Here is a 10,736-nt window from a genome sequence, read left to right as displayed (position 1 = left end):
GGCATGAGGAAAGCAAGCGAGAGATGGTGTCAAGAATGTGGTCCATGCAACCTAAGACAGAAAGACCGTGATAGCCAGAGGACTCCCCTGCAGCCCATAGTCACCAATCAACCACTTGAACTGGTTGCCTTGGACCACGTGAAGCTAGCCCCAAGCCTGTCAGGCTATGTCTACGCTCTCACCATAGTAGACCACTACTCCCGGTTCCTGGTAGTAGTGCCAGTGAAAGATCAAACGGCTAAGACGGCAGCCAAAGCGTTTCAACAACACTTTTGTCGCCCGCACGATTACCCTGAATGAGTGAAGCAGAAGTGTTTCAGGAGTTCTGTAACTTGTACGGCTGCAAGAAAATAAGGATGACACTGTATCATCCCCAGACCAACAGGTTATGCGAGAAAATGAACCAGGTAGTTATAGACCTGTTGAAGACGCTGCCCCTTGAAGAGCGTACCCTGTGGCCAGAGAAGTTACCGGATTTGGTAGACCTATATAACCACATCCCGGTGAACTCCACCAACTGTACACCCGCCTACCTGATGAGGGCAAGACCTGGCAAGTTACCCATTGACTTAGACATGGGAGTTTTAACACCTGAGACGACATCACCAGATGCAGACTGGGATACGAAGCGGCAGCATCAATATCGCAAGGTGCAAGAATGTGTAGAGAGAAGTTTGTCCCAGGCGAGACAGAGGCAGGAAAGAACTTATAATCAGCATGCACCTGCAGTTCCCTTGTCAAGTGGAGAACAGGTACTCAAAAGGAAGAGACGAGTTCATAAATTAGACGATCAGTGGGAGGTTGAGCCATACACCGTCTTACCTTCAAATTTCGACAGCACCAAGGTATGCCTCATCAGTAAAGATGGAGGAGAGACTTTGGTGGCAGTCTCAAGAGACCACAGAAAGATATGCCCTGATCAATTGAGACACCAAGAGGAAGACCAAAACAGCCCCCAGCACACAGAAAAGGTGGAAGAGACGGTCCAAACCATCCTTGGAGAATTTCCCCGGTCTTGGACGCGGGTGAACCAAGCAATCGTGGTACCTGTCCTGACTTTTCCCCAAGTAGCCTTACCAGAAGCCGCAGAGGCTCTAGAACAGCTGGGAAACCAGATGGCCCCAGCAACTGATGCCACAACCTGTCAGTCCCATGGTGAGTTTAGGAGTTCGCAGAAGGCAATCTGGTATACCAGTACCATGTAGGTCCACAAGTAGCGTAGTGAATAGTGCACCCACCACACCAGCGGTAGACACTAGAGACCCGGGTAGGTCATTAGCAATAACTGTACTGTGTAGATCAACCCATAGTACCAGAGGTCAGCTCCCTGCCCGTTATAAGGACTAAGGTGTTATAAGATAATAGTGTATAGTATATAATTGCAACCGTTAAGCATGAGAGCCTACAGAGACTTCCTGTAAAAACTTTTAAGCAATCGTGAGTGCATATAGTTATTATATTTATGGACAAATGGACCACAGGACTAGATGTGGTCAGAACAATATTGAGTAAAGTTAATTGTTAGCCTTGAAAATAAACCGCTAGCGTGGCCGAAAACCAGGCCCACCGACAGAGTGCCCTGAAGCCACGCCCAGGGACGATACACGAAGTGGGTTAAGGCGGTTCCCACCAACCAACCTTCAGGTACCCGGAAAAAGACAATTCCCGGATAGCGGCGTAAAGAATAAGCGCCGCAATGACTGCTTCCAATTTTTGTTTGTGTTTTGTTGTTCTGTAATTTTTGCCTTTTTGAGACTTTGTAAATTTTTGGTAATATGAATCGTTATTGTTGTTAATTGTTTAACTCTAAAGGTGTCCTCAGTCCAGGAGTACTGAATTTAACTAGGGGGGAATGTGGCACCCCAGGAGTCCGGTTGCCACATTGGCATTGCGCCCCTCACAGGGGGTAATGCCATGCCTGGAAGCCAGGAGGGGTCCCCTTATCAGGTAAAACCAGCATCCAACATATTTCCTGGTTCCACACCAGAAGGGGGAGCTCTAACCCGGTTACAGGGGAGCTTCCCCTTTAAATTGGAGCCCGGAGGCGGGGGTAAGAAAAGTCAATTGGAGTAAGAAAAGCCGGTTGGGGACGGAGGAGAGCAGGAGAAAGACGAGGGAGAACCTGGGGAGGGGAGCTGTGACTAAGCTCGCCCCAGAGAAAAGCGCCAGAAACCGGACACCGGAGTCCGTGGTTGCTCGGGTACTGAAGTCCCGGCAGCTAAATCCGGAGGGCAGAAGACTGCAGGTCTCCTGGCCCCACCAAACACCCGGCGGCTCAGCAGCATACTAGAGCCCGAAGCCACCACGAAGGAGCGACCCCTGTAAAAAGCTCGAGCTGCCTACCATACGGGCTAGGATTTAACGATCACTCAGGAAAGAGGGCCACAGCATAGCTTTAGGAAGCAGGGCCAAAGAGGACAGCGCAGAATGTAGGCCTACAACCCCACCTGGTGAGGTGGATCCCAAATTGCTTCTAGGCTGTCCGGATGTCCATTACTTTCTCTTACCAGTGCCCCGGTCTGCACCATCAAACATCAAGTAAAGGTAGAGGAAACCGCCATTCCTGTGTCTTCTGGTCATTTTCTGCACCCTCAGTCCTGCACCACAACATCCACAATCCCCTACATAAACCATACCGGTAGCCCTGGGGCCCCGCTCTACCAGTGGGGAGCAAATCCATCCCAGCTGCGTCACCAACGGCCCCAGCAGTCTCTTTCAGCAGCGGTGGCCACCTATAGCTGTATACCACTGGTGGCATCACAAAACTTTTCCCCTAAATAAACTGTCCTTTTTATTGACCGCCTAGGACCCCGGACCGAGTCACGCCCCTGTGACAATCCCAAGGAACCAACCGACCCGGTGGCGAGTACCCCACGGTCCTAGGGGGCGAGTCATTTCCATGACACAAATGTCACTTCACCTTTCTTTGGATACAAAATGGACTCTATATACAATGAGATTGTACCACGTATAAGAACTGAACTGTTCGAAGCACGTAAGCTTCTTCCCTATTATTTTTTTCTTCACACTATTTTTCTTGGATGTTTATAATCTTAAATTTTAATGTGGAATAATAACGGATTGCTATTGGAAACATATACTCTGGACGTGATGCTGGATGCACCCAACATTTGCATTTCTACCCGCTGCCAACACAGCTTCTATCCCTGCACCGCCCTAGGATGATGTCAACGAACTGCATTTAAACTAGGTGAGCTGGCTTTCAACTTTTTCTATGTACTACAATTGTATATAGAGAGGCTATTTTAGGGCCCATAATGTATATAGGGGGCTATGTGAGCACTCATACTGTATCTAGAGAGGCTATATGAGGGCTCATACTGTATTTAGGGAGCCTGTGTAAGGTCTCATACTGTACCTAGGGAGCTATGGGTTGGCTCATACTGTATATAGGTGGCTATGTGAGGGCTCCTACTGTATCTACGGTGCTATGTGAGGGTAAACAGTATATACGGGGAGCTATATGAAGGTTCATACTGTATATAGGGGGCTATATGAGGGCTCATGCTGTATATAGGGAGGTATGGGTTTGCTCATACTGTATATAGGGGGCTATGAGGACACTATATAGGAGGTTATGTGGGGGCTCGTGCTGTATATAGGGGCTATGTGTGGCTCATGCTGTATATAGGGAGGCTATGTGTGGGCTCATACTGTATATAGGGGCGGTGTGGGCTCATACTGTATAAAGGGGGCTGTGTATGGGCTCATACAGTATATATGGGGATGTCAACATACTTAATTCTGCTCAGTATTAAGTGATTGAATTAATATGTATATAAAATAATAATTACCATTAATATGTTAATATTAATATTGAGCAGAATTAATTTCAGTCTATTGGTTCGGCCTCTACAACAGTACAATGTGTAATGTGGCCCCTTAGGAAAATTAATTGTCCACCCCTGTTCTCTTATTTATAGCGCTATGTTATGTATAGTATTGTACATAAGGGAAAAAAAATTGCATTGTACGCCACTGTCTCTTGTTTTGCATCTACATAGGTGCACCAGAGCACCTGTGTGTTAATCACGTGACTTATCACATGATACATTTGGGAATGGAGGCCCCACGCCTTCTAAACTGCCCAGCACCCTGGCTACTCTTAATCTTCCCCTGGTAAGAGTTAAATAAAAGTGTTGCAAGATTACTGTAACCCCTTAACAGTTGGTGCAAATATGAGTCTTTAAAATAATAAAATACAATATATAAATGCATGATCTCTAAGTCTTTTGTATGTTAGTGAAAGATTTTTTCCGAAAATTTAATTTACCACTCTGTGTTGTCATAAAGATATATTTCATACATGTTCTATACATACCAAAGGTGACTGAAAAAGATGTTCCTGGAAATACATATCCAATTTTACTTTTTTATTTTTTTCAGTGTCAGAATAACTTAAAAAATATAATATTAAAAGTAGGAAACAGCAAAAAAAATCCCCTTTTTCCAATACAGTGCAGTTTTTGTAGAGCTAACATGGTACATTTACACGTATTGCTTTTTCCACACAGAACTACTCGATCTGTTGGATGCATGCATAGAGTCATCACAGCAAACATTATAGTCCAAGGTCGAGTGTAACCCAACATTTAATCCCAGCTCCTTCTCTGTATTGTAGTTAGCCCAGTTCTCTTCGTCAGATATTTTGTAAGCAGGACATTTATCCTTGTCTTCAGGAAAAAACATACAAGACTTCTCCAGCACTGGTGCACTAGGTGAGTTATAGGACTTTTCATGGAAGATTATTTGTGTATTACCTGTATATTTGACTGATATACAGCGTTTTATCTTCCGACAAATGCTCTGAATAATAAGAATGGTCAACTCAAGTAGATTAAGGAATAACGAGATAAGAGAGACTACAAGCATGAAAAGGATAAATATGGTTTTCTCCATGGGTCGAGATACAAAGCAGTCTACCTTGTGAGGACACGGAGGTCTTTCACAAACATAATTTGGAGTCATCACAAAGCCGTAGAGATACCACTGACCAAGAAGAAATCCAGCCTCAAGAATACTCTTGGAGACGATACTAATTATGTATGTGCACATCAAAGCGCCCCTTATCTTGACCCTTCCATCCTCCTGAATTAAGAATTTCCTAGGTTTTTTTTCATCTTGGACTTGATGGATTTGATCTTCCATAATTTTATAGTCACTTTCTTTATTCCTTATCTTTGCTTCTTTCTTTGATATGTAAAGTACGTGACCCAGATAGAATAGCGTCGGAGAGCTGACAAATAGGAACTGTAGCACCCAGTAGCGAATATGGGAAATAGGAAATGCTTGATCATAGCAAACATTTGGACATCCAGGCTGTTTAGTGTTACAGATGAAGTCTGATTGCTCATCCCCCCAAACTGATTCTCCAGCTAAACTCAGAATCAGGAGACGGAACACAAACAAAACCACCAGCCAGACTTTTCCAATCCCTGTAGAATGCTCCTGCACTTGGTCCAGTAACTTTTCAAGAAAACTCCAGTCACCCATTTTGCTTGGTTATCTATCTGAAATTAAAAACAGAGGAAATGAGCTCTAGATAAATTTGGTTGAAACAAGAAACATAGAATTTACCAGAATGGAGAGAATCAAATAAGGTGGGATAAGCTGCGGAAAAGGAGGAGCTTTGGAACTTCAAATAAGGTTTCTATTAGTACCAACGCGTTTTGGCACCTTCGTCAAGGTCAAAAAAAAAAATGAAAAGGTGCCGGTCTGGTACTAATAAAAACCTTATGTAGCAAATACACATCTGGAAGATATCTACTACAGCGATGGGGCAGCAGCAGTGGATATTCATGCTTAAACAGGTGTTGTGCCTTCACACATCACCAGGTGAGCGCAACTATCCCCAGCGATCTTCTTTTTAAACGGTACTGCCCTATTGTGTGCGCTTTTACCCCTCTCTAGAGTACTTCAAGAAACATAGAATGGTGCCTTGCTAATTAGAAAAGTGAAGGAAATATTTATCAGTTCATGATCTCTACCACGCTGAAGCCTGACTTTACCTAACTTCATGAATACGGTCCTTAATCAGAACATCAGAGTTTTCAATATATTCAGAAACTGGTATAAGTAATTCAATCTATCTGTTCCACACAGCTCTGGGATTTTTCAATATGAAGACAGTAAACAATATAAAACAAGACAAAAGAATTACCTATGCAAACCTTTGTCATTCCAATGCAAGAGCTTTGGTGGTCATACTGTAGTGATGATGTCACATTCATCGCAAACACTTGACTGCTCCAGCCAATCATTGACTTCATATTTGCATGTATGATATGTTACCACTAAGGCCATTGTTTGGCTGCAGAATTCACCTGAACGATGAATAAGACATCATTGCTATAGGACTGGTGAAGTTCAGTGAAGTCATGGTACTGAAATGGCACAGATATGAACAGGCGAGTAATACTCTTATTATTGCATACCATTTCCTGCTTTTACCCAAATTTTGAAAAAATTTGGACAACCACTTCCTTGCTTTGTTTCATGCCATACATAATATAATTGCCTGATGCAGCCATCACAAAGGGAGCTCAGTGTACATAACTTGATAAAACTGTCAATTAGCTCCCCTAGTGGTGGCCACAGGAAAATACTATGGCCCTACATTAGTAAGCAAGAGAAATCAAAACCAGTCTCCTTTTCACCAGAGGCCCTATAACATTTGAATGATCTAGCTCTATGGTAAAATACACTACTAATTCTTACATTAGTTTTGGTTTAATTGTGCAGTTTATTAAAAAATTCACAGAGTTGATTAGGAGTTCCACCATAAGTATTTAGATATTTTACATGCTTTATCTAAAAATGATTTTCTAGATTTTAGGTAGATAATACGTATTTGCTGTATAGTAGTTTTTGCAGCTTTCTAGTGAGCTTAGCATTTCAATACCTCACCACATCATTTCTAACATCTTTTATTGTTGTCAATGAATGTGTGAATAAGAACATTTTTTATATCTAAAGCATGAAAACTTGTCTTGGTTATTTCCAACATAATCTTGCTCTTAACCACCTGTCCTGGGTATCCTGGGCTCCAATTCCTTCCCCTGGCTCTGCTGCCTTCTGCTGTGCTCCACATGTGGTTTTGCAAGTTGTCCAGAGAGGATCAATGACATCATCTATCTAGACCTATTTAAGGCCCATTTAGACACATACCTGTGTCTTGGGATTGAGACTCTAGTCCTATGTTTGGTATGCTCCACCATCTGTGCTTTTTGTGTTTGTGCTTGCATTCATCCCTCCTGAGCTCCACTTCATCTGTCCTGCTGCTCCTGAGATTCAAGTGTGTGCAAAGCCCTCGATGCCCATGTGCCTTCCTGCTCGCTGCATCAATGCTCGAGGTCTGTGTGCACACCCGGATCTAAGGCTTCTAGGATCCACCTCACCTGGAGAGCCTTACACATGCATAATCATGCACCTGTTCCTTCACTTACTATGACTGACAGCTGGCTCTGTACTGATGCACTGCAGAGACAGCTGTCAGTCAGTGCTGAGGCGTGGTTACAGCCGCTGCACACTATGTACTAAGCGGTGACTGAAGTTGCACCTTTATGACAGAAATCCAAATAATAAAGGAATAAAGTTAATTTTCTCCCAGTAGTCCGCACTCAGTTCAGCTTTAGAACACTGCTATTAACCTGCAGGTTAACCCCTTTAGCTGCAGGTTTATAGCATTTGGGGACATGACAGGTTCCCTTTAACCCCTTTACCCCCGAGGGTGGTTTGCACATTAATGACCAGGCCAATTTTTACAATTGTGACCACTGTCACTTTATGAGGTAATTACTCTGGAACGCTTCAACGGATCCCCCTGATTCTGAGATTGTTTTTTCGTGACATATTGTACTTCATGATAATGGTAAAATTTCTTCGATATCACTTGCGTTTATTTGTGAAAAAAAGGAAATTTGGTGAAAATTTAGCAATTTTCAAAATTTGAATTTTTATGCCCTTAAATCAGAGAGATATGTCACACAAAATAGTTAATAAATAACATTTCCCACATGTCTACTTTGTATCAGCATGATTTTGGAACCAAATTTTTTTTATATTAGGGAGCTATAAGGGTTAAAAGATGACCAGCGATTTCACATTTTTCCAACAAAATTTACAAAACCATTTTTTTAGGGACCACATCACATTTGAAGTCACTTTGAGGGGTCTTTATGACAGAAAATACCAAAAAGTGAAACCATTCTAAAAACTGCACCCCTCAAGGTGCTCAAAACCACAGTCAAGAACTTTATTAACCCTTCAGGTGCTTCACAGGAATTTTTGGAATGTGGAAGAAAAAAATGAACATTTAACTTTTTTCACAAAAATGTTACTTTAGACCCCATTTTTTTTTATTTTCGCAGGGGTAACAGGAAAAAATGGACCCCAAAATTTGTTGTGCAATTTCCTCTGAGGACGGAGATACCCCATACATGGGGAAAAAACACTGTTAGGGCACACGGAAGAGCTCGGAAGAGAAGGAGCGCCATTTAACTTTTTGAATGTAAAATTTGCTTCAATAATTAGTGGATGCCATGTTGCATTTGGAGAGCCCCTGATGTGCCTAAACAGTGGAAACCCCCCACAAGTGACACCATTTTGGAAACTAGACCCCTCAGGGAACTTATCTAGATGTGTGGTGAGCACCTTGAACCCCCAACTGCTTCACAGAAGTTTAGAACATTGAGCCTTAAAAATAAAATTTTCACATTTTTGCAACAAAAATGTTTTTCAGCCTCCAATTTTGCATTTTCATGAGGGAAACAGGAGAAATTGCACCATGCAATTTGTTGTGCAATTCCTCCTGAGCACATCAATACCCCATATGTGGGGGAAAACCACTGTTTGGGCGCACGGCAGAGCTTGGAAGAGAAGGAGCGCCATTTGACTTTTGAATGTAAAATTTGCTTGAATAATTAGCGGACGCCATGTTGCATTTGGAGAGCTCCTGATGTGCCTAAACAGTGGAAACCCCCCACAAGTGACACCATTTTGGAAACTAGACCCCTCAGGGAACTTATCTGGATGTGTGGTGAGCACCTTGAACCCCCAGGTGCTTCACAGAAGTTTAGAACATTGAGCCGTAAAAATAAAATTTTCACATTTTTCCCACAAAAATGTTTTTCAGTCCCCAATTTTGCATTTTCATAAGGGTAACAGGAGAAATTGCACCACACAGTTTGTTGTGCAATTTCTCCTGAGTAAGCAGATACCCCATATATGGGGGAAAACCACTGTTTGGGCACACGGCAGGGCTCAGAAGGGAAGGAGCGCCATTTGACTTTTTGATTGTAAAATTTGCTTGAATAATTAGCGGACGCCATGTTGCATTTGGAGAGCACCTGATGTGCCTAAACAGTGGAAATCCCCCACAAGTGACACCATTTTGGAAACTAGACCCCTCAGGGAACGTATTTAGGTGTGTGGTGAGTATTTGAACCCCCAGGTGCTTCACAGAAGTTTAGAACATTGAGCGGTAAAAATAAAATTTTCACATTTTTGCAACAAAAATGTTTTTCAGCCTCCAATTTTGCATTTTCATGACAGTAACAGGGGAAATTGCACCATGCAGTTTGTTGTACCATTTCTCCTGAGTAAGCAGATACCCCATATGTGGGGGAAAACCACTGTTTGGGCACACGACAGGGTTCGGAAGGGAAGGAGCACCATTTGACTTTTTGAATGTAAAATTTACTTGAATACTTAACGGATATGCCCCTGATGTGCCTAAACAGTAGAAAAACCCCACAAGTGACACCATTTTGGAAACCAGACCCCTCAGGGAACTTATCTAGATGTGTGGTGAGCACCCTGAACTTCCAAGAGCTTTGCAGAAGTTTATAACATGGAGCAGTGAAAATAAAAAAATCAAACTTTTTCCACAAAAATAATGTTTTAGCCCCAATTTTTTTATTTTCACAAGGTTAGGAGGAGAAAATGGACCCCAAAAACTGTTGTGCAATTTCTCTTGAGTACGCCAATACCCCATATGTGGGGAAAATGCAGTGTTTGGGCGCACGGCAGAGTTCAGAAGGGAGGGAGCATTGTGTGACTTTTTGAACGCAAAATTGGCTGGAATTGAGAGCAGACGCCATGTCACGTTTGGAGAGCCCCTGATGTGCCTAAACAGTGGAAACCCCCCCACAAGTGACACCATTTTGGAAACTACACCCCTCAAGGATTTTATCAAGGGGTATAGTGAACATTTTGAATCCAGAGGTACGACACAGAATTTGATAACATTAGGTCATCATATTGAATAAGTTGTCATTAGTTTTGAGCGCAAGTGCTCGCTACTTGAGTTTGCATTGGGTACTCGGATATGCACCATGTATCGCGTGTGCTCGAGTGACATGCTCGAGTCCCCGCTCGCATGTTTCATGGTTATTAGACACCCAAAAAAAACATGCGGGGATCGCTTGTGCATGGCAGGCAATCCCCGCGAGGTTTTTTGGCCACGAAGCATATGGGGCAGACTCGAGCATGTCACTCGAGCACCCACGATGCTCAGTGCATTCCTTAGCACCAGATGCAAACTCATTAGCGAGCACTTGCGCGCAACACTAGTCGCCATATCGTCATCTTTTTTTTTTTTACTTTTGAAAAAAAATCCCTAGCCAAACCCTAACCCTACCCTAACCCTAACACAACCCTAACCCTAGCGCAACTCTAACCCTAGAGTTTATTTTTTACGCCGTTCCTCGTGCGGT

At 43.0% G+C, this 10,736-nt stretch overlaps 1 protein-coding gene across 2 annotated transcripts in view; it reads right to left on the bottom strand.

Moving 5' to 3' along the window:
• Positions 1-4,465: 4,465 nt before the first annotated feature.
• The window catches only part of LOC141217150 (gap junction alpha-4 protein-like), a 29,720-nt gene continuing 23,449 nt past the window's right edge, over positions 4,466-10,736 (bottom strand). Inside the window, exon 3 of one of the 2 annotated variants that reach the window (XM_073665748.1) lies at positions 4,466-5,531. In XM_073665748.1, the coding sequence (XP_073521849.1) occupies positions 4,510-5,514 (1,005 nt within the window). In that variant the 5' untranslated portion in view covers positions 5,515-5,531 and the 3' untranslated portion in view covers positions 4,466-4,509. The remainder of the gene's footprint in view (positions 5,532-10,736) is intronic. The other variant, XM_073665747.1, reaches the window with a different exon arrangement.

Source organism: Phyllobates terribilis, unplaced genomic scaffold (genome assembly GCF_046119375.1).
Source record: "Phyllobates terribilis strain yellow unplaced genomic scaffold, ASM4611937v1 Scaffold_2__4_contigs__length_985480577, whole genome shotgun sequence".
In the NCBI taxonomy this organism is placed as follows: domain Eukaryota; kingdom Metazoa; phylum Chordata; class Amphibia; order Anura; family Dendrobatidae; genus Phyllobates; species Phyllobates terribilis.
The sequence above is the reverse complement of the archived record's forward strand: the minus strand, read 5'-3'. Positions and strand labels throughout refer to the sequence as shown.